The 23,193-nt window shown below is 41.5% G+C and overlaps 1 protein-coding gene and 1 long non-coding RNA gene across 2 annotated transcripts in view; one reads left to right on the forward strand and one right to left on the reverse strand.

Moving 5' to 3' along the window:
* Positions 1-340: 340 nt before the first annotated feature.
* LOC310839736 lies at positions 341-5,350 on the reverse strand. The gene is made up of 4 exons (XR_014561609.1): positions 5,326-5,350; positions 3,974-4,003; positions 3,270-3,407; positions 341-956 (listed from the first exon to the last, which is right to left on the reverse strand). It is a non-coding gene; the product is annotated as an uncharacterized lncRNA (long non-coding RNA).
* A 14,399-nt stretch (positions 5,351-19,749) lies between these two features.
* The window catches only part of MEIKIN (meiotic kinetochore factor), a 130,598-nt gene continuing 127,154 nt past the window's right edge, over positions 19,750-23,193 (forward strand). The window contains exon 1 of the mRNA XM_083728574.1: positions 19,750-19,781. Coding sequence (XP_083584700.1) covers positions 19,765-19,781 — 17 coding nt within the window. The 5' untranslated portion in view covers positions 19,750-19,764. The remainder of the gene's footprint in view (positions 19,782-23,193) is intronic.

Consider the following 23,193-nt stretch of genomic DNA (forward strand, 5'->3'; position numbering starts at 1 on the left):
TTTCTCTCCTACCAATCCCAAAGGGCACCAGTCTTCACTGGATGGATTTCTGGTGCCATTTGCCCGTAATCCATGAGTCCCAAACCCAACAGTTGGGAGACACATCAGACAAAGACAAAATTTGGAGCACACTTTCTTTCTTTATCCCTGTTTCTCCTGTTTTCGTTTTCGCTTATTATATTGGTATTGCTTAATCATTTATAATTTGGGGAGGGTGGGTGTATTTTTAGGTGGTGAAGGGAGGATGGCAGGGAGTATAAAGCAGGAAAATGTCTAGGGGATTTGTTGTGTGCTGAAATTTGTGGAAATATCAATTAAATATTGAATAACATAATAATATAATAATTTATTATTTATACCCCGCCCATCTGGCTGGGTTTCCCCAGCCACTCTGGGCGGCTTCCAACCGAGTATTAAAAACAATACAGCATCAGACATTAAAAACTTCCCTAAACAGTTGTCTTCAGTTGTCTTTTAAAAGTAAGATAGTTGTTTATTGCCTTGACATCTGCTAGGAGGGCATTCCACAGGGCAGACGCCACTACCGAGAAGGCCCTGTGCAAAATGAGGTCATAAGTAGTAGGGTTTCTAGAATGATTTCACGTACAGAAATAAATATGTATTACAATTTGATAACATTAAATAATATATTAAATAAATAAATAAATAGTTTCATCTTTGAAAGACTGTTATAAGTTAACAAGCAAATTGCATTCCTTTTCTTCTTCTTCTTCTTCCATGATACATACTGATGAGAGTCCTGGTTTGTTCAACACACTTGATTAGTCAAAGAGATCCTCTTGAACAGCAGAGCAAATGATCCTTTGCATGATCCAAGTTCACAGCGTTGCTTTTTTGGGTCGCAAATGACTGTGCAAGGTTTTCAGAAAGCGTTCAAGGTATTCTAAGAGTTTGTCAACACTTTTGTGTGGTGCTGTACAATTCCTATTCTTCTCCTGTGGGGTAAAAAGTTTGCATTGAAAAATTAGATTGTTTTCAGCTTGCTTTCAGTCAGGGGCTTCAGGTTGCCAATGGGTCATTGAGAAATCACAAACAAGTCATGGGCAATTATTAAAAATAAAAAATAAAAAATGTCAGATTATTTCTGCAAAGGAAAAACTAGGATTGAATGGGGTAAAAATACTGGGTTGGCATTTTTCTGTTAAATCATTTTTATTAATTTTCCAATAAAAAACATCCAATTAACATATTAAATTAGAGTTGGCATTTTTATGCTGATGATGGGTGGAAAACTGTGGAAAACCTTCACATATGAGGGGTGCCAATCTCACAATAAACACTTGTCTGGAACCACCCAGAGTGCAGTGTGCAGAAATATTATCTTCCACAGGGCAGATATGTTGAGTATGGTGTCCCATGATTCCTGATTTAGGTGGAAGTTGGCATCTCTTGTATCACTAACTTATCAGGCTATTTATTACTAACCACACACATGTGACTAATCCAGGGACAGTCAAATTGGTGCCCTGCTAACACTGTTGAATTCAATTCTCATCAGTCCCAACCATCATGGCCAGTGGTCAGGAATGGTGGGAGTTGTAGTCCAACAACATCTGGACAGCACCATGTTGGCCACTCCTGAAGCATTTAAAAATATGTTGTTTTTGTCAATTGATTGCATTAACCCAACATACAGTATCAATATTTCTAATGAAGATAACCTTCACCACCAGAAGTTCCTTTAGGCTGCAGTCCTAAATTTAGTTCTGTACACGCAAAGGATTACTTTGTTAGGCATGGTAGCAGATGACCAGTGACAATGAAATTGCAAATTCAAAAGGCATCTTAAGGATGCCAGGGATTTAACGTAGGACCATCTGCATGCAGAGCAAATGCTCTACCACTAAGCTACAGACCCTCCCTCTAATTAGTCATCTTCATGACCATCAAGTATCTTAATAACCAGCAAAATGCAATTGCAACCAGAGGAACTTATCTGTTGCAGCTCCATCATGGTTTATTTCTAAAGATGGGAATTGAAATTATTACTCTGAGAATATGCACTTGATGTACAAAGTCAGCTGCTTCTCCCTCAATGCTCTTTCCTAACATGATTGCTGTATCAACATTGGATCCTTACCAACAACCTAAGGAGGAAGCTGTACTCCACCAAATGATATGTGCCCCTCTCTCAACAAGAGGTCTGCATGCAGAATTTAACTCCTGTATATGCACCTGTGATGACTGAAGACAGGGCACCGGAGCTCAGAAAGCACATCTATGCCCACACCACATGGATCATCCAGGCCTATTAAAGGAAGCATCCTTTTGATGCAAGCGGTAATATTCTGGAGTTGCTAGTTCTTGCATATGACTAGGGTTGAACCAGGTCTGTATTTTAAGCATATATACCACAATTTCCCACTTTGTGATAATTTTCCTGGCCCTCCAGCCACATTACTAAATCCTAACGGTGGAGAGCTGAACCTTATTCTTATGGAACAGTCCTACCAGCAGTTTCACTGACAGAGTGGTTCATAGGATTGAGGACCCAGATCCCAAGGTGGTATGAGAAGACAACCTATCCAGTTTGTATGGGAGCTGATATTTAATGGGATCTATCCCACTCATGACCAGGGCTGCATCAACACTCCACACACCTCCTGCTCCAAATCTCTGCACAGCTCAGATGTTCACATGAGGGTTCCCTCCACCCCCAGAGCAGCACGTGCATTAGATGGATTTGTAGCCATTCTCGGGAGTGCCTGAGGACTATCAGAATGGTTCCAGATCCCCAGCTCTAGCCCACAACTGCAACCAATATTTTAACATTAATGTTAAGATGTGGTCAGGGCAATCCTAATGGGAATTTAGAGAATTACAGTGGGATTTGGGAGAGGTTATGTGTTAATAAAAATAAAAATAATATATTTGTACCCTGCCCACCTGACTGGGTTGCCCCCTCCACTCTGGGCAGAGCAGCGTTAAATAGATCAGAGTTGGTCATCTCTGATACACTACACATACTTAGAATGTTGAATTTGCTACTGCTGCACAAACACCTGTTTATAACCACTGCAAATAAGATAGCACCTCGTGGTTTGGCTGCCTTTGACACAACCTTAATAGCTATGGCTCTGGATTTTGTGGCTTGGGGTATTATAGGCCCTACAGCAATATGGATCCATCAGGATGTACAAATAGGGACAAACTGGAGCTAAACGAAAGCAACTTTGTAAGGTTTCTGTGAGGGTAAATATGTTCCAATATACCGTTGCTGAAAAGTTAACTAAAATAGCTTTACTTACATCATTTTTTGGCAAATCTTCTTTTAAGTGCTTAAGGTTTCTGCGCAAGTTGTCGATGCTCCTGTTGTCATCAGTTTCAGCCCTCACTAATTCCAATGAGTTGATAAATACATCCAAATTATCCTTTGCACAAAATTCCTGAAATGAGAGTATGTGAGGAATTATGTAGCCTTCTGAGGAATAACATACTATATGCCAAAGTTATTTAAGACCAGACACAATTCAGTATTCTTGCACAATTCCCATTTACATATTTCTAAGAGCCTTCCACAGAAGAACTTTCAGGAAAGTCATGCCTCCTCTTTTAAGGAGTAGTATTTGTTCTGAATAGATATCTTTTCCTGACCCAGGCTTAGAATGCCATGTTGATATCCATAAATGATAGACATTTCATTAGGTGAGTGTTCTGTACCTCACAAGCCCTTTTAAGACCACTCACAATAAGTGGGAACTAACTTTGGCAGGATCATGTTTTACCATTTTAAGGGAAATCCATTATTTTGAAAGATAGGTTTTCATTTGAAAAAAACCCACTTCCAAGGATGTCTTTTAAGTCAGGACATCCTAATGTCGTACCCATGTTCCCTCCTTTTCAATATGCCAATTGCTTTACACACCAAAAGTGCTTCTTCTAGCATCCCATACCCAATATTTGAAATGATTCAACATTTTAAATAAATAATAATAATGTTTTAATTTCTTACCCGGAAATTTTCTGGGACAAGTAGTGATGTCTATAAATATTAAATGACAAAATGTAGTTAAGTAGTGGCCGTGTGAAAGTCAAAGTACATGTTCAATTAGACAAGGTTAAAAATTAGATATGCCTTGATAGTCCCCTTTTCCTGCCCCCCATGTTCAAGGAACACATCAAGGCAGAGGATTACAAGAGGCTCAGCAAATGGCAAGGGCCCATTACTGATTGGAAGAGGAGAATTCTATGTAACCTTTCATGTCTTATTATCCTAACCCATGGGTGGGCAAACTAAGGCCCGGGAACCGGATCCGGCCCAATTGCCTTCTCAATCCAGCCCGCAAACGGACTGGGAATCAGCGTGTCTTTACATGAGTAGAATGTGTCCTTTTATTTAAAATGCATCTCTGAGTTATTTGTGGGCCATAGGAATTCATTCATACCCCCCCCCAAAAAAAACAAAAAAAGTCCAGCCTCCCACAAGGTGTGAGGGACAGTGGACCAGCCCCCTGCTGAAAAAGTTTGCTGACCCCTGGACCTAACCTATCCCTGTGGCATTTTAGAAAGGATGCAGCTTTCTAAAGGGAGAAAGAATATTGAAAATATGAAAAGGGTGTGTTGGATGAGAATGGAGGAAACAAGGAAGGAAACAAGGGATCTCTGAATACTGTACCTCTGAAGACACTATCTCTGAATGTACATATGGAAAGGCCCAGTAGCACAGCCTGGGTAGCTCAGTTAGTTAGAGTTTGGTGCTGATGATGGCAAGGTTCAATCCGCATATGAGACAGCTGCATACGTTGGACTAGATGATCCTCAGGATCTCTTCCAAGTCTACAATTCTATGATTCTATGATCTGCTTTGTATGCAGAAGGTCCCATATTCAACTCCCAGCATCCCTAACCCTGTCTGAAACCTGGAAAGCCATTGCCAGTTAGTGCAATGACTCAGAATACTGAGCTAGATGGACCAATGGTCTGAATCACATTATGACAGCTTCCTATAACATAACATAACATAACATAACATAACATAACATAACATAACATAACATAACATAACATAACATAACATAACATGAGGAGTTTCCTATGTACCTATTAACTTTTAATCAGGTAGGCCCTAAATTCCATTGAGCCTGTGCCGGGGAAAAGTGCAGGGTTCCAAAGACACATTTCCACATGTAAATCTTCTATAATTTCCTTTACTTTCTCATGTGCCCACCACTGCAAGTCCAATTCATTCAGAAAGGCTTGGTTTTATATGCATTTTTACTCAGAATCAAGGTTCACTGAATTTAGTGGAGCTGAGGAGGTCTTTCCTAAATAAGCATGCAAAGGATGGCAGGTTTAGTTTCTTACCATGGCTGGATCCTTGGGTACCACTTTGGTCTGCAACTAGCAAAATACAAAACAAGGTTAGCTGGTAAATATGCATTCTTTCATGATCAAATGTTTTAAAGTTCAGTCAAACATTAGTTAACTTTGCTTTACAGTTATAGCATACCTGTGTCAAATCTTTCAGACGATTCTGTGTTTCTATAAGCCCCTCTATACCGGTAAGTTCTTTTCTCGCAGTCGGATTGTGTGCTGGTCTGCAATTGATGTATGCTCCAAGGCAAAGGATGATCAAACAGTGGGGCAGCATTGTGGTGATAGCAGTGTGCTTCAATTTCCTTGTTCTGAACCTGGTAAGACTTTGATGCTCTTATATATACACATGAAGCTAAAGGAAATGATTAATATCTCACCACAAAAGTCAAGCATACCCAACGGAGGTGGAGGGGTGGGAAATTACCTTGAATAATGGAATCTCCTAGCTGCTTATCTGATGCTCGGGTGCATATGATTTGTTGTGAAGAATGCTTGAATTTTAAAGGGAAATGTATACGTATATGGGCACAGAGATAAGCACTTTTAAGTTCAATTGATTTTAGTGAGGAGTTAAGCATGCAATAGTACATAAGAACACAAGAAGAGCCTGTTGGATCTGCCCAATGGCCCATCTTGTCCAGCATCCTGGTCTCACAATGCCAACCAAATGCCTGCAAGAAACTCATAAGCCGGACCCGAGCACAAGAGTGTTCTCCCTTCCTACAGTTTCTAGCAACAGATACAGTGGTACCTCAGGTTAAGAACTTAATTTGTTCTGGAGGTCCATTCTTAATCTGAAACTGTTCTTAACCTGAGGTACCACTTTAGCTAATGGGGCCTCCTGCTGCTGCCGCCGCGCAATTTCTCTTCTCATCCTGAGGTAAAGTTCTTAACCTGAGGTACTATTTCTGGGTTAGCGGAGTCTGTAACCTAAAGCATCTGTAACCTGAGGTACCACTGTATTCAGAAGCATCTAACCATGGAGGCAGAACATAGTTTAGCCATTGATATCCTTATCTTCCATGGAATGGTCTAACTCTCTTTTAAAACTATCTGAGTTGCTTGCCGTCACTGCTTCCTGTGGGAGCAAGTTCCATACTTTAACTTACTATCTGCCCTGAATCTTCAAGCTTTTAAGCTTCCTTGTATTTTCATAAGTTATTAAAAGAGGAGAAAAACGGTGTTATTAAAAGAGGAGTAAAACATTTCTCTATCCACTTTCTCTGTGCCCTGCATCCTTTTTTTAAACTTTTAACTTGTCACCTCTAACTCACCAAAAATGATCAAGGGCATGGAAGAACTCCACTATGAGGAAAAGGTTGCAGCATTTTTACAAAAAAGCTGAAAGGCTTCAACCTTTCCTCAAAGGGAAGTTGCTCCATCCCATTGATCATTTTGGTTGTCCTTTTCTGGATGGTGTGCCCTGTGTCCTACTTTTACAATGGATAGTCCTCTCTTTGAAGGGCTCCTCTGAATGGCTGCCCAGCAAAAGGCCAATTATTAATAATAATAGCCTGCCCATCTGGCTGGGTTTCCCCAGCAACTCTGGGCATCTTACAAGACACAAGACCACAGAAAAGCATCAGCCATTAAAAACTTCCCTATACAGGGCTGCCTTCAGATGTCTTCTAAAAGTTGTGTAGTTGTTTATCTCTTTGACATCTGACAGGAGTCTGTGTGTGTGTGTGTGTGTGTGTGTGCGCGCGCGCGCATATGCAGATTTTATTCAGATCTGTGCTCCATTTCATCGTTGGTGTTGCAAAAGGAGCTGCCAAAAGTTAACAGAATTTAAAGTACGGTAATTAATTTCATATAGAATTATGTCCTTACACAATTTGGAATTATGAAGCCACCTTCAATTGTCCATGTATATTAGAGCCCTGGTGATGCAATGGTGGACCTCTTTCTAAGGAAGGAGTTTGGACTATTGCTTCATCACCATGGGGATGTGACATGAGAGCATGGTTCTATCTCTTCAGGCACATGGGCAAGCATGGGCACTAGATCAGTGACCCTGACCACAGGCTTGTAGATGGGGGTCTAGTGGGGCTTTACTCCCCCTTATTTTTTTGTTATAAGCAAGTAATTAACTCAGCAGGAAAGCCTTTGTTTTAATAGTACTATCAAGCACCACACATAAGCCAATCAGAGCCATATATTCTTAATGTCTTCATACATCAGGCATCCTGCATACCTCTAGCTAGTTTGCAGCAATGTGTGGGGAGGGCGAGACAAAGGATTCATTTTTATTTCATTTTTTGACTGTAAGGCACAGGACTGGGGGCAGAGTTCTCATTTGAGCGGTTCCTCAACTTTCCCCCTTTGTTAAGGAGGGTTGTAAGAAAAAGGGCCTCCTAAGAACACTTGGGGGTGGGAGTGGAAGGGCGGAGAAGAGAGAATTCTGGAAGTTTCTGTTGAAATGCATCTAGGTTGTTGTTGGTGATAATTTTATTCAGTGCTTTTTTCTGGGGGGACACAGGGGGACGCTTACCCCTAAACATTCTGTGAATCTTTGTACTTTTGTCCATTTACTGTATTTATTTTGTCCTGATTTGAACTATAAAATGGTGATTTTCTTGAGTCAAAATGAGAGTACCACTAAACATTTTTTTTTAGGGAAAAAAGCACCAATTTTATTTATATGCCGCCCATCGGACCAAGGTGCCCCAGCTACTCTGGGTGGCTTCCAGCAAAATAGAATGACTAGCAAACCAATACATTCTGGGTTCTATTCAGCTAAGTCCTACTCAGAGTAAACGAGTCATGTCTCTTAACTTCAACAGGCCTCCTCTGAATAGGCTAGCATTGAATTACTCCCCCACCCCCCAACTTATGCCAGAATACTTGTGTGTGGGCAACAAGTGTTGAGAGGGATAAAGAATATTAAAAATATGAAAAGGGTGTGTTGGAGGAGAATGGAGGAAACCAGGAAGTGAATGGAGGTCAGGGAAGAGGTGGAAGAGAAAAGAGAGGGGAGAGGGAAGACAACCAGTGGATGGATGGCTGAAAAGATGAGAACAAAAAGGAGATGAACAGAGGGGAAGGCAGTGGGAGGCTGAGGTTATGCAACCCCATAAATAGCTCTCCTCCAACCTGGCTTACCACTGCTACAGGTTACAGTAAGAAATATCACCTTTATCAGCGTCATCATTAACCACATTAATGTGTACATGGGGATGAACTGCCCCCTACATTTTTAGTGCCTCCTCCAAACTTTTAGGCTAGCTATGGGCCTAGCCTGCCATACTCTATGGCATACCTTGTCTTCCTGGTGTTCACTTTTCTTTACCTTTAAAAAAAGAAAGAGTTGCATCTGGTTCAGGAAGTACTAACTGTAGTTCCTATTTGTGTGGGGAGGATATTCTACAGGATATCCTGTAGATTTCTGAAGGCTAAGGAGCGTCCTGGGACTAATCAAGGACTGTTTCTCAGTCTGTATATACAGCATTAAGAAGCCAACATCCTTGTTGGTTCAGGGTTTGGTCACACAAACCAAAGCATTTCCATTCAATGGGACCTGAGCTCTTTTCTACTGCACACATGCTGCCAGTTATGTAGACCCTTAACCACAATGTCCTGACAATAATTCATGTGACCAAAACAGCTTGGAAAGATGTGTGTGAGAGGGGGAGTGCTCAACTTCAGTTAAATGCCCAATGACTGAAATCTTTGCGACACTTTCTCTTCTTGCCATCTAGATAAATATTTTTTTAGTATGGATCAAACTTTGAAAATCTATTACACTGTAGCAGGACTAGGAAACTTTGGGGTTTTTCCCTCACTGAGGGGAGCATTCTCTCAGACGTAATCTTGAAAGACCTACATTGGCTCCCAGTACGTTTCCGAGCACAATTCAAAGTGTTGGTGCCGACCTTTAAAGCCCTAAACGGCCTCAGTCCTGTATATCTGAAGGAGCATCTCCACCCCCATCATTCTACCCGGACACTGAGGTCCAGCACCGAGGGCCTTCTGGCGGTTCCCTCACTGCGAGAAGCCAAGTTACAGCGAACCAGGCAGAGGGCCTTCTCGGTAGTGGTGCCCGCCCTGTGGAACGCCCTCCCACCAGATGTCAAAGAGAACAACAACTACCAGACTTTTAGAAGACATCTGAAGGCAGCCCTGTTTAGGGAAGCTTTTAATGTTTGATGCATTACTGTATTTTAATATTTTGTTGGAAGCTGCCCAGAGTGCTTGGGGAAGCCCAACCAAATGGGCAAGGTATAAATAAATTGTTGTTGTTGTTGTCACAGCCACAGGCCAGCAGTAGGAGGGGCTGAAATGATGGTAGGTGAGAGCAGAAGCAAAAGAGGGTGGACTCCCTTTGTCTCTCTCCTGCCACTTCCCTACCCTGTTCCCCACCACCAGCTTGCTTCATGCATTGTAGCTCTGGAGCCATAGGTTGCCTACTCTGCTTTACAGCAATAACTAAGAAACCTGTCTCTGCAGAAACCAATAAAATCTGCTTATTCCATAGTTTACCTAAAGATGGCTACTTCAATGTGGGTTGCTTGAGACTGGAACCACAATGACGTTCCAATATTTGTAACCAAAATATTTCTCTAACAATAGTAGTGGTGGTATATGAACCATAAATATAATAATTTCTAGAGTAATGTTGTTGCTATGGATGTGTGAGATATATGGACTGCTGACACAATTTTTTTGCAGTTTTTGCTGTCACCTGGTTATCTTGATCTGCTAGAAGAAAAGACATAGTAGCAATGGTTGAGTACTTGATATAGATAGTAAAGTAAAGGTAAAGGGACCCCGGACCATTAGGTCCAATCATGACTGACTCTGAGGTTGTGGCGCTCATCTCGCTTTATTGGCCGAGGGAACCGGCGTACAGCTTCCGGGTCATGTGGCCAGCATGACTAAGCCACTTCTGGCGAACCAGAGCAGCGCACGGAAACGCCGTTTACCTTCCCGCCGGAGCGGTACCTATTTATCTACTTGCACTTTGACGGGCTTTCGAACTGCTAGGTTGGCAGGAGGATATAGATAGAGGGGTAATAACCTCACTCCTCAAATCTTTATAAACAGTGCAAGCCAGTAGCACATGAACTACTGATTCAACACTGCTATCTCCACATGGACATAAGCATTGCTCCAGCAGATTTTTTTTAAAAAATCAACCCTCAAGAACAGCTGAAGGCATTATATTTAATTTTGCGTAAGTGAAAGCATGTCTGTATTTTGGAACTGTTAAATTTTGCAAATAGGATGCCAATGTGTCAAAATGACTAGGTGGAAAATAATCATACCATGAACAAAATTTCCTTATGGTGGTCAAATTATTCTGTCACTCAATATCATATACGCACTGTCTAATTAAATTTCTTGCTTTGCTGAAGCCCAGTGTTAATAACTGCTGTGGTGATAAACCAGAAAAATAAAAAGATGGCTGTTTTTGAAAAAGTTGCACAAATCAAACCTGATGGTGTTCAGTATTCTACCTAGAATATACACTGATATCAAAAGAGCTGCCTGTCCTACTTAGCTGGGATGGGTAGGATTCTGCTACTTGATAATGAAGAACTGAAACAAGTTGACTTGGACTAATTTTGTCCTTCTGATTAACAGGATGAAGGCAGACTTGAGGAAATGGAGCAAGTTTAATTAGTCCATATTTTGGAGCACTGCGTCAGTCAAGATATCCCATCTCTTTAAAGTGCTATTTTTATTTCAAATGCTATCTATTCTTATTTCTGATAGCATCTTATCTTCCTGGCAATGAATATACAAGAAAGTTAATTTTGGCTCCAAGAAATCCAGAATAAAAATAAACTATTTAGACAGATCTGCTTCAACTGGAGACTGGGGGAGCCCCAACATTAACCTCTCTTTTGACCAAGTAATACCACCCATCACTCAGGACAAAACTTAGGCGTGGGTGCAGTTTGAGCCTGCTCCATGGAGTGTCATGAGGGGAGCAATTCCAGTAAGTCAGCGTTTATGAGATTTGCCATTTTCAAAAGCCACATTCTCAATTTAAAGCAACAACAACAACAACAATTTTATTATTTATTCCCCACCCATCTGGCTAGGTTTCCCCAGCCACACGGTGCAACTTTCAGCAGAATATAAAAACATAATAAAACATCAAACATTAAAAACTTCCTGATACAGGGCTGCCTTCAGATGTTTTCTAAAAGTTGTGTAGTTCTTAATCTCCTTGACATTTGATGGGAGGGTGTTCCACAGGGAGGGCACTACTGCTGAGAAGGCCCTGTGCTTGGTTCCCTGTAACTTCATATCTCGCAATGAGGGAACCACTAGAAGACCCTCAGAGGTGGACCTCAGTGATTGATGAGGGTGGAGACGCTCCTTCAGGTATACTAGGCCAAGGCCTTTTAGGGCTTTAGTCAGCACCAACACTTTGAAATGTGCTTGGAAACGTACTGGGAGCCAGTGAAGATCCTTTAGGACCAGTGTTATACAGTATGTATATTGGCAGCTGTTCCAAGTCACCAGTCTAGCTGCTGCATTCTGGCAGAAGATACTGATTAAGTGTGGATTTCACAATCTTTCATTGGCAGACAAATTTCCTTTTGCTGCTACTGACAAGAATCTTAGATTACAATCCTTAAGGGAGGGAGAGGGAGCAAAGTGTTTGATAAAAATCATTTTCTGCTTGTGTGTTTTTTCTCCACGCCTCTAGACTGAGCATCCCTTGAGTATGGGCGCCATTCAGCCAGTGTAGCAGCAGCATCCCTCTGGTCCCTGTGTAATGTGAATATAAGTGTCCTGTCCTGGCAAAGCAGAGCCCACAGATGAATCAGGAGGGTACAAACAGTCTGGAGTGGAAGGAGAGGGCAGGTAGCATTTCTTCAGGGTTTGGACGCAGGAAGACAAGGGAGGGTGGCAGCAGGTCTTTCAGGACCCCGGACAGAGCCCAGGGAGATGACTACAAGAGCTTCTGAACCCAGCCTATTTTCATTCCTTAACCTTGCCTACATTTCTGGGGTAGAACCTTAAAGGAACAGTTCCTTTGCCTGGAACTCTACCATCTCTTTAGCCCAGTGGTTCCCAACCTTTTTTTGGTCATGCCCCACCTAAGCATCTCTAAAATCCTGATGCCCCCCCCCCCCCCGGTGACATATAATTCTTATTATTCAAAAAGTGAGCTCCTATTTACATGGAGGAAGCCTAAAAGGCCATTAACTGTTAATAACTCATTCTTGAATTGCACCCCCTTAAAAATCAAATTGCCCCACATTGGAAACCACGACTCTAGCCAATGCTGCTTAATGCTGGACTGTCTAGTCCCTTCTCTTAATGCCATTGGATGAGCATTTGGCTTGGGCAAACAAATGTTACTGTCATTGGCTTAGCTACTGTCTCAAAGCAGCAATGCTATAGGACAGGGGTGGCTAACTCTCAGCCTGTGATCCAGCCCCCAAGCAAGGTGGGTTGTTGTTGTTTCTGCCTGTCCCAGAAAAAAGAAGCCACAAAAAGGTGGGGAAATAAAGTTGGCATGGCACTAGGTTAGGTGGAGAGGTTTGTTTCTGTGTCCTGATATCATGTGTGTGTGTGCATGTGTCATGTATGTGCACCCACCACTAGCATTCCGTCTCCACAAGTTGTGGTTGGCCAAGGGTGAATTAAGCCCTTGTTCTTACCCCTCAAATGTTTGCCAGTATAGGAACCAGCATCTGAGGGCTAAGCCAGAGATGAAAATCTAAATGATTCAGATTCCAATGCCAATGAGCAATTCTTGTGAGAAGAAGACTTCAATCCTAGCCACATTCTTGTGAAGTAAGTCCAAATAAATACAGAGGGGTTTATTTCAGAAAACACTTGCACATTGTTGCATATGACTTGGTTTATGGATTTCCCATTGTTTTTAAATGGTACTTTGGTCATGGCAAGAGGTTAAGTGGATTTAGAGCTTTTGTCTAGAAACTCAGGCTAGGAACATGCTATCCCTTTAAAGCACATTCTTTCCCTCAAGGAATTCTGGGCATTGTAGTTCACCTCTCACAAAGTTACAGTTCTATACAACCCTTAACAAACTACAGTGCTCAGAATTCTTTGAGGGAAAGACTGTGCTTCGAATGTGCTTTAAAAGGTAGAGTGTGCACACATCGACAGATGTTACTTACCACTTAAATAAGTGATCAAAAGGCAAGTGTGATGTTAGAGGGTGTTTTTAAAAGGGAAATAAGATAATATTAAAAGAGGTTAAACAAATCAGCCACTTTGCCTCTGGAATGAGGAACTGCTGAAATGTATCAGTGCTTGGGCAAAGGAACCCAAAACATCAAAGCCATGGGGAAAGAATTATTCTGGAGCATAATTCAGAAGCCAGAAGCCGTCACTTTAGACAGAGGTCTTAGTTCTTTGGCAACAAAGAAAAAAATTAAGCTGAAAGGTTGGCATGGATGGGGTTTTTCCTCCAAATGCCTTATCATATGTGCTGCAGGATGTGGTTGATGAAATCAAGACCATGGGCATTCATAGAGAACATACAGAGCAATGCAAGGGCTGAATTGTCATAGGGAAAATACACAGTGGATTCTATAAAATTAGAAACAAGAATTCCCTATGAGAGATAAAGAAAATGGCAGGTGTACATCAGAATATTCCCCATGAAGATCATTTCCTACGAAAGATGGAGGGCACAAGGAGAAGGGAACGACAGAGAATGAGATGGTTGGATAGTGTTCTCAAAGCTACCAGCATGAGTTTGACCAAACTGCGGGAGGCAGTGGAAGACAGAAGTGCCTGGTGTGCTCTGGTCCACGGGGTCACGAAGAGTCGGACACGACTAAACGACTAAACAACATTTGGTGATTGGAAATGAACTGCTACCCTTGAAGGGCTATAGCTCAGTGGTAGAACATCTGCTTTGCATGCAGAAGGTCTCTGGTTCAATCCCTGGCATCTCCATATATGGCTGGGAGAGACCCGCCCCCCCAACCACCTGAAATCCTGGAGATTCAAAGCAAGCCTTACCAGTAAGTCATGAGAAACCGGGAAACTCCCTTATACCAGGTCAGATGATTGGTCCATCTAGTCCAGTATTATCTACTTTGACTGGTGGATCTACTTTGACAGGATCTCAGGCAGGGGTCTTTCACATCACTTGACACCTGATCCCTTTTAACTGGAGCTGTCAGGAATTGAGCTTGGGGACCTTCTGCATCAAAAGCATGGGCTCTACCACTGAGGCAGTGTCTTCCTCAATCTTGGGATTGAATTGGAAGCTTCTTGGCCTGAAGCTAGTGTTCTGTTTTGCACAGCCAGTGTCTTTTTTTTTTTTTTCAGAGTGTATTCTCAGGTACGCAGAACCAGCACGGGTTTCTTTGGGGGGGTTGTTGTTGTTAAAAAGTGTGGCAGAACTTCATGGTGAGTACCGGCACCTATTTTACTAGGAAAAAATGCACTGTGAACAGCACAGAGGTCAATTGAGCCTTCCATGATACCTTGGGCCACTCAGTTCACAGCTGAGGAGAGTGTTGTTTCAGCAGCAGTCATCCTCAGAATAAGGCTGCATTCAAAGCCCAAAGAATCCTGGGAACTTCATTTTACCCACACCCAGGACTACAGTTCCCAGCACCCTTAACAAACAACTGTTTTCAGGATTCTTTGGGGGAAGAACCATGTGTTTTAGATGTATGGTGTGTGTGCAGCCTCTGTCTTAAATAGGGGGTGTGGGTGCCTGCCATGAAATTGTTTAAAGCCAACAATGTGCCAAGTCACTCGTGCATTCTCTCCTCATGTGTCCTGGTGCTGCCTTCAACATGGGAGATGTTGTGTATGAGGAATGGAAGGATTTAGTCAGGTTCTGCATCTGACTAAATTCTTCCGTTCTCTCAACGGTTCTATCCTTGTAACTTTGCCCTCTAATGTTTTGAACCAGAAATAAGCTGCCACCGGTGCCAGATATTCTTCCCAGGAAGAATGTTTTTTAATCTAAAGCCTAAACTCTGTTTCACCCACCTGCTTTCATATGGTTCATATAGCTGAATTTCTAGAAATAGGGCATGTCTTTTTCATTCAAGGAATTTAAAAAGTGACAACCACAGTTCACTGTGCCCTCTTCCCACATGGCGTCACATATAGTAGTATCAGGAAAATGCCCGCTTTCAGATGAGTCATGACCTGAATTCTCATTTACCCAATTTACGGTTGGCTATGCACTGACAATACATTGCTTCTGTTTTCTGTTTTCTTTCCTTACCTTCTTTTTGCATCTTAATTGTGGGGAATGGAACTCCTTTCCTGCTGAGCTGCAGCTATTGCTGTCTTTATTTTTCAACACCCACCTATGTAATTTAGCTTTCGTAGGAGTCTGATATTCTCAATATGCAGCTACTTTCTGCTTTTAACTATTTCATCTGTATTTAAATAGTTTGGCTGTGAATTATTCAGGAGGGTGGATCTGTAATCTGCCTTAATGAAGGAAGGGTTATTTATCACAAAACACAATACTACCTAACACAACATTGTTTTTGAGGTGCAGAATTTCTCTCTGTTGTGATTACATGGATATATTAAGCTCTTTTAAGGTTTCTAATATAATGCAACATGTTTTGACATGTTTTGACATGCAGCATGTTTTGACATGACATGATCCACGCTTTATATTCAGGGGAAATGAGGCCCAACAGAAGAAGCAAAAAATTGTACATGCCTGCTAGCCCTCTTTCAGTACTGATGACACAAACCTTGTCAAGTTACTGGCTTTAAGTCTTCCCTTATTTGCTTGTGAGCATTAGCGACTTATTAGAAATAAGGGGGGGGGGGATACCAAAGCTTTCATCTCGAACAAATCCATAAACTGAACTTTATCCTGGAAATTAGTACAGTATTCCAATGGTTTACAAACAAAAGTCTTCTACAATTTATTTGGCAATCTAACCTTTCTGCCTCTTTTATAATAAGTCACATTAGTAAACAGAGCACTAGTCCATCACCTTTTCCACCAGATGGAGCTTCTATTGGTTTCCAAGGTGCACCTAAATACATTCTGGCTGAAGTCAACCAGCGGGTAACTAACTCAAAATCTTCTAAAATTATCTTTATTGCCTTTTCCTCTCTCCCTTCCTCTGAGGAGCTCAAACTAGTGTACATAGCTCTCCCTTTTCAATTATAACTTCAACACCATCCTGTAAGGTAACTATGGATGGGCAGTCTTCAGGCTCCCATGATCTACATTTTGTTTTAATAAACCCCTGAAGGCTGCCAACTGGATCCAGGTGTCAGAGAGAGAAAATAGTAGGTAAGGGTGTGACCCAAATAACCTACTGTACTGCATGCCATAATAGCCAAAGGGTGTGACCCAAATACCTACTGTACTGCATGCCATAATAGCCACACACTGGGTCAATACTGGAATGGATCAGGGCAGGACTGTGGAGAGGTTGGGACTGTGCAATTGCATCAGTGGAGGCAATCACAGATTTGCATGCTCCAGGTCTAACCTGCTCTCCATTTCCACTGCACTACTCTGGCTCTCCATCATATGTTATCTTCCTTTCAGGGGCTTTCCACGTGGTTGTTCTGCTGCATGAAGAACTGTCAGTTGTAACTTAAATGCTGCGCGTAAAATCAGCATTTCCCCCGAAGTATCAGTCAATATCATCTCACTGGAAAAAGAAAAGCAATTCTGTTACCCAAATGCCACATGAAAACTACCATATCTAGCTGTGGTTTTGTGAGTATCACAGCCGTTCAGTGGCTAGTTTCCATGACATAGTGAATGACCGGAATATGATTCTTTCCACCACTAAGGCCTGGCATTTGGGAAATGTTTAAGAAACAATGTCATGTCTTAAAACCTGTTTCTGCCATTGTTTTAACAGGCTGAGTGTACCATCCAACGGGAAGGAATCATCTGCATGGAGGAAGACATAACTGGAAGGCATGTATAGTAAAGTTATAGCAGAAATGTGTTGCTTGCATTACCATAAATAAGTCAAGTCTGTGAGAAAAGGTGCAAAATAACGCTGTGTAGCCACTGGTGTGTGTGGAAGATGATGGGAAACATCAGCTCTCTTCCACAGCATTGCCATGCAACATAATAAATAAATAAATTGGTTTTGTTTTTGTTTTTAATTTATGTGCTGTTCGCTTCCTACCTCAAGCCATGGAACATTCATTTACCTAGGTTAATTTTAAAAAGACAGGGCAAAGCATAATCTCTCAAGCACTTTTGTCTCTCCTTCCACTGTAAAATCCTTGCAAATGAAACTGTGCATTCTGATGACAATCTGTTAGAGGGACAAGGGATTCAGTCTGGCTTCTCTCGCTTTGGACAAACTTCACTCAGGGTCAAACTGGACCCCATTATATGTATATTTGTATTTAACATGCAGCCTTTTCAAATAATTTTGCATTTCAAAGAAAACGCAAATAACATCAGCTACTGAAGGCAATAATTATCAAAACTATGGCAGGAAAATTCTTCATCCCAAGCCATTCCTCCCTTACACTGGGAGGAAATCCCCATGAGCAAAAATGGGGAATTTCCTCTTGATGCAAATACCAGCTTCAGAGGGGATTTTCCTCAGGGTTGCAGCAGGAGAGGAAATGGTTAAATCTCTCTCTCTCTGTGTGTGTGTGTGTGTGTGTGTGTGTGTGTGTGTGAACACCCCACATTAACTAGGTGTTTAACATCATGTCCAGTTCAGCTTTCAGAAGCCGCTAGAGAGACCAGTGTTTTATTGGACTGGTAAAGGAGGGGAAGCTCATCTTGTAGATACCTATACCTTCCTTATATCTATTTAATCACAGATTAAGCATCCAATCTCCTGTTGGGAGATAGCACTTTCATGACTCTGGGTCTGGATAGAACAATGTGAACACACAGAGTGGTCTTAGCAGAGGTACCAAACAAAGTCCAGGTTTGATTTGTGCCAATCCCCACCAGGGCTTGATGCCAGAATATATGGGAAAGTGTCCCTGACAAATGCTTAAGTACCTTTTCCATCATTGCTGAGCAGCTCCACAACCCTTATTGCTCTTTTGCTAGCAATAAAACACTAATACAGTTGACTGCTTCATCATGTCATCCTCTCAAAAAGCTGCTCCCATAATCACCTATGTAATTGGTTCATCTCCATATATGTGCAAACAGCTTCTCTAATGCACAGATTCTGGCAACTAACAAGAAAAACATCCTGTCAACATAGCATGGAAAGTACCTGTAAGATGAGTGACTGACCTGCAAAACAGATGGCATAATTGACTGGCATTTGGAATTCACTCTGTCGTTAAGGAAGTCAATAGTACTCTTTCATGCTGGAGTTACATGATTGTTAAGAATGGCATGACCTCTAAAAGAGTCCTCAGGAATAAGTCTAATGAAGTATTCTGTTTACTTTGGCATACCTCACAGAAACCGCTGGCTGGTTTACTACAACCGTATAAGCTGTATAGGACCAATGACAGTGTTTGTTTGGTATGGTTCATTACTGTCTCCTTTTCTTCTGAGCTTGCAATGTTCCTCACAAGATCTGTTTCCTGACTGGCTGTGTTGGCACATGCATGGACCTCATACTGCACCTCAAGAACTGCGGGTCCCATTCCTGTGCCACAGACACTGTATGTGTTCGAGATATGTTGCAAATCAGACGTTCACTTCCAGTCCCTGTCTGAAATATGCCACTATTAATGGTGTGACTCTTGTTAATGGAGTGACAGATGTGTGTTAGCTACATGTAAAAGGTAAAGGACCCTTGGATGGTTAAATCCAGTCAAAGGCGACTATGGGGTTGTTACGCTCATCTTGCTTTTCAGGCCGAGGGAGCCGGCGTTTGTCCACAGACAGCTTTCCAGGTCATGTGGCCAGCATGCCTAAACCACTTCTGGCACAACAGGACACCATGCCAGAAGTCAGAGTGCATGGAAATGCTGTTTACATTCCCAACGCAGCAGCACCTATTTATCTACTTGCACTGGTGTGCTTTCAAACTGCTAGGTTGGCAGAAGCTGGGTCAGAGCAATGGGAGCTCACCCCGTCACACGGATTCAAACCACCAACCTTCCAATAGGCAAGCTTAAGAGGCTAAGTGGTTTAGCCACAGCGCCATGTGCTCCTGTAAAGCTCAACCCTGCAACCACTCCACCTAACCTGGGCCAGAGAGCAAGAGATAAAGTACCACTCTCTACTTCAGGGGCCTCAGACAAAAGAAACCAAGTTACCAAAGGAAACTAAGTAACAGATGTGATCAAAGAAGTCCAGACACTAGTTTATAACCAAGGCTTAACCCAAAGAGACACACCAAAATGAAGAGGTAGATGTTTTATTAATAATGGTTAAAATAACAGCAAACCATGAAACCTGTTTACCACATAGGAGAAATAGGAAAGGGAAATACTTTTCTGTTAAGGAATATAGGACCATTTGGGGAATCACAAAACATTACAAAAACAACCAAGCAAAGCTAATCTAAGCAATGAATTCATGTCCCCACAAAGATGCAACACAGGTGCCAGTCTGGAAGATAAAGACCAAGTTTAAACATCACACACAGAACATATAGGTAACTTCTACCCTTTTGCGTAGTAACCAGTCTGAATCTTCCCATCAATGAGTAGATATCTAGGCTGGAACTTTCCAGAACAGAGAGTCCAGAGTGTACATGTAACTCTGGAGCTCTTAAATGCTTCCCAATTAGAGAACTTGCCATCTTTGGTCTTGAAGCCCTGATGCAGACAAGATAACACAGATGCAATTAATGAGCATGCTATCAACTAGCAGAGAAAAAAAACTGCTTTCTCACAAGCTCACCTCTTTACCCAGAAGTTTGAGCTCCTGACAGTACCAACATTTGAGAACAGAACCTAATACAAGATTTAATTCAGTTTTGTGTAGTGTGAATATGTATGTGAATGATTCTGGTGGTTGCGTTATGTGGGTTTTTTGTAATATTTATGGTTTTTATGCTATATTGTAATTATGTTGCATTTTGATGTATCTTGATAAGCTTTAGTGTTTTGTATATGATTTGTAATTATGTTACTTAAAATGTTGATATATGAGGAACATTATTTTTGGTTTTGAATGTGAAATTTGTACTGTGTTTTCTTAAATGGAATTATTTTTGTTGAGATCTGTAAAAGTATGAAGCAGTATATCAATTAAATAAACAAATTCATCTTGTCATGAAGCCACTCACGAGCAAGTCAGTGCATTTGTGAAATGCTATGCCGCTGCCCCCCTCCAATAAAAAAAAACCCACCCAAATGCTTGACAACTTTGCAGCAGACAAAAATATTGGAAAAGTAGGATAAAGCATTTATTCCCAGGGCAGCTGACATGCAACAGTAAGAATAAAAGGAAGCAGTGCCATAAAAATGGCAGGACAAAAACTATAGCAGGAAGAAAAAAATTCCACTAAAAGTCTGGGAGAAATAAACACTTTCTCATTTGGTGATGAGAAGACAGAGTAAGCATCATTTAAATAATAAATTAACGACAACATCTCACACTTTCACCCACACTCAGTAGCCCCGGAATGAAAAAGTTCTGTATCCTATTCAAAGCGGAAGACACACCCTAATCCTATTCATCTATGATTTATTCTGTAGGTAAAGGCATAGGAAAATCACACAGAGCCAGGCTGAAGGTTGACAGCCCCAGTGGTCATATCTGACGTATAGGCAGGTTATTCTGAGAGGAAAGCATTAGTGGACTAGATATATAGCCCAGTGGCTCAACAGTGTATTTGCAGCTTTTCTTGGCAAACACTCTGACTCATTTCCTCTGCAGGTCATCCGAAACCTATACTAAATCTAGCCCAAAGAAGGGTTCTAGTGAATTCAAAAGCATGTTACTATACTTGGTTTGCTTTGGTTTAATTATCTTCTATAGATAAAGTCAAATGACATGCCAAAAATAAACTAGCTTAACAGTCCATATAGATATTAATTCCTCCCGGTAGGCAGCAGCAACACACCTGCCAGGAGGTCAGGTAAGCCCCAGCCTGTCATCTGCTGCTGCCCATAGTTAAGCAAACGAATTCACTCCCACAAGATGTAGCAGAAAACTTCTTTTGTAATAGCTGGTGGGCTATGATTTTAAATTTTTACATCCCCCCTCCCTTGGGAAAGGAGCTGAAAGTATTAAGAAGAACAAAAAGAGAGATTTAAAAATGCACAGTGTGATTTCTTAGTTTTATTGCTGTGCACATCACCCCCCTCAATCCAGGGCTCTGACCTGAATTAGAGACCCCAAATCGATTAAATGGTGGGGCTAATACGGTACTTAATGAGGGTTTAAAAAAAAAACCCTTTATGATGCAGAGGTGGGGGGGGAGGTGACACTGCCGCCCCTTTCCTTCTCCTCCCATCCATACTGCAGAGAGCAACAGGATTCAGTCCCTGCAGGAAACATGTTGGCAAAGTAGATCCCTGTAGCCAGCAGGACTGCACTCTTGGTGTGCATTTCTCAGCTGCTGTGTCAGGCCTGCTGGGCCTCCCTCTCATTTCTTTATACCCAGTGTGTGTCCCAGCTTGGTGTGGTTTGGGGCCCTGCTGTCTTTTCCACCACCACCAAACATTTCTGAACAGGGACCAAAACCTGCTTCTCTATCTCAATAACCCTCATGCCAAATTGGGCAACCTTATATCTTCAGAGGAATCCATATTGGTGCAGCATGGAATCATCATGTCAAAACGGTCAACATCACCCCAAATTGGGTGACGACATCTTCAGAGGCATCCAAATTTGCGCAGTTTGGAATGGTTCAGCCTGCCATCTTTATTAAAAATGGTTTCCCGCTGTTTCCAAATGTAGACCAAAACATGTTCCTTGGTCTTGGAAACCATTGTGCCAAATTGGAATGATGGTATCTTCACATGGAAGTAAAGTTTGGTACCCAGAATGAAGTATTTGATGAAAGTCAGGGAAGCTGGGGCACGCCAAGATAATGGAAAAAATAGTCATATAAGTCACGAGATTAGGGTGGGTGATGATTAAGCTGGATTTCTTATTGATTACACAGTAATGTACTGAAACTATAGATATGGCTTATATGTATCAACATGTTCTTTATACTTAGTCATGTATTAGGCATTGGTTACTCAGCCACCCTTTATTTTTAATAAAGATGGCAGGCTGAACCATTCCAAACTGCACAAATTTGGATGCCCCAGTCTTGGCTGGGGAGGGCGGGGTATAAATAAATATTATTATTATTATTATTATTATTATTATTATTACTTCTTTTATCTATGAAGATAATAAAACAAAATATAACTTTTTTTAAAGGGGTTGCAGCTTTTTGAAATACTACAAAAACCCTGCAAACTGTGTCCCACCACAGGCCACAGTAGGAGAAATAAATAAAATAGCATGTACCCAAAAGCAATCATAGTTTTATTATGTCACCTTCAGATCCCTGAAAGATCATCTTTGAACACACTCATGCAGCCAAAGGGTGACCTCTAGAGGCGACGTGTCTACCAGGAAAAGGAATCTGAGACAGACAAGGAGGCATTATTTTCTCAAAAAGCAAAAGAATGTGTGTTGGTCTATTAAAAACATTTCGTAATTCTTTTCTGGGTGGCTCAGTGGCTGTCCAACTACCGGGCCTCACTCAAAGGTGTGCATCATACTGTTTGGGGAGATGATTGCATTTTTATAGTACATATTGTTGTTGTTTTAGTATTTCTTGAGTTTTACATTGTTGTGACCTGATGAGATCATGTATGATGAGAAACATGATATAAATTCTAGGAATAAATAAATGGGTTAGTGAATAATTATTAGCCTTTGAAAAGCTGCTTCAGACTGCAATCCTACAGCACACTTACCTGGGAATAAGCCTCATTTAACTCTTTAAGGATTACCTCTTGAATAGATGTGTATAGGATTGCTCTGCCAGTAATGTTTTAACACTTGTC

The sequence above is a fragment of the Podarcis gaigeae genome (genome assembly GCF_964106915.1).
Source record: "Podarcis gaigeae genome assembly, chromosome: 2".
Taxonomy (NCBI): domain Eukaryota; kingdom Metazoa; phylum Chordata; class Lepidosauria; order Squamata; family Lacertidae; genus Podarcis; species Podarcis gaigeae.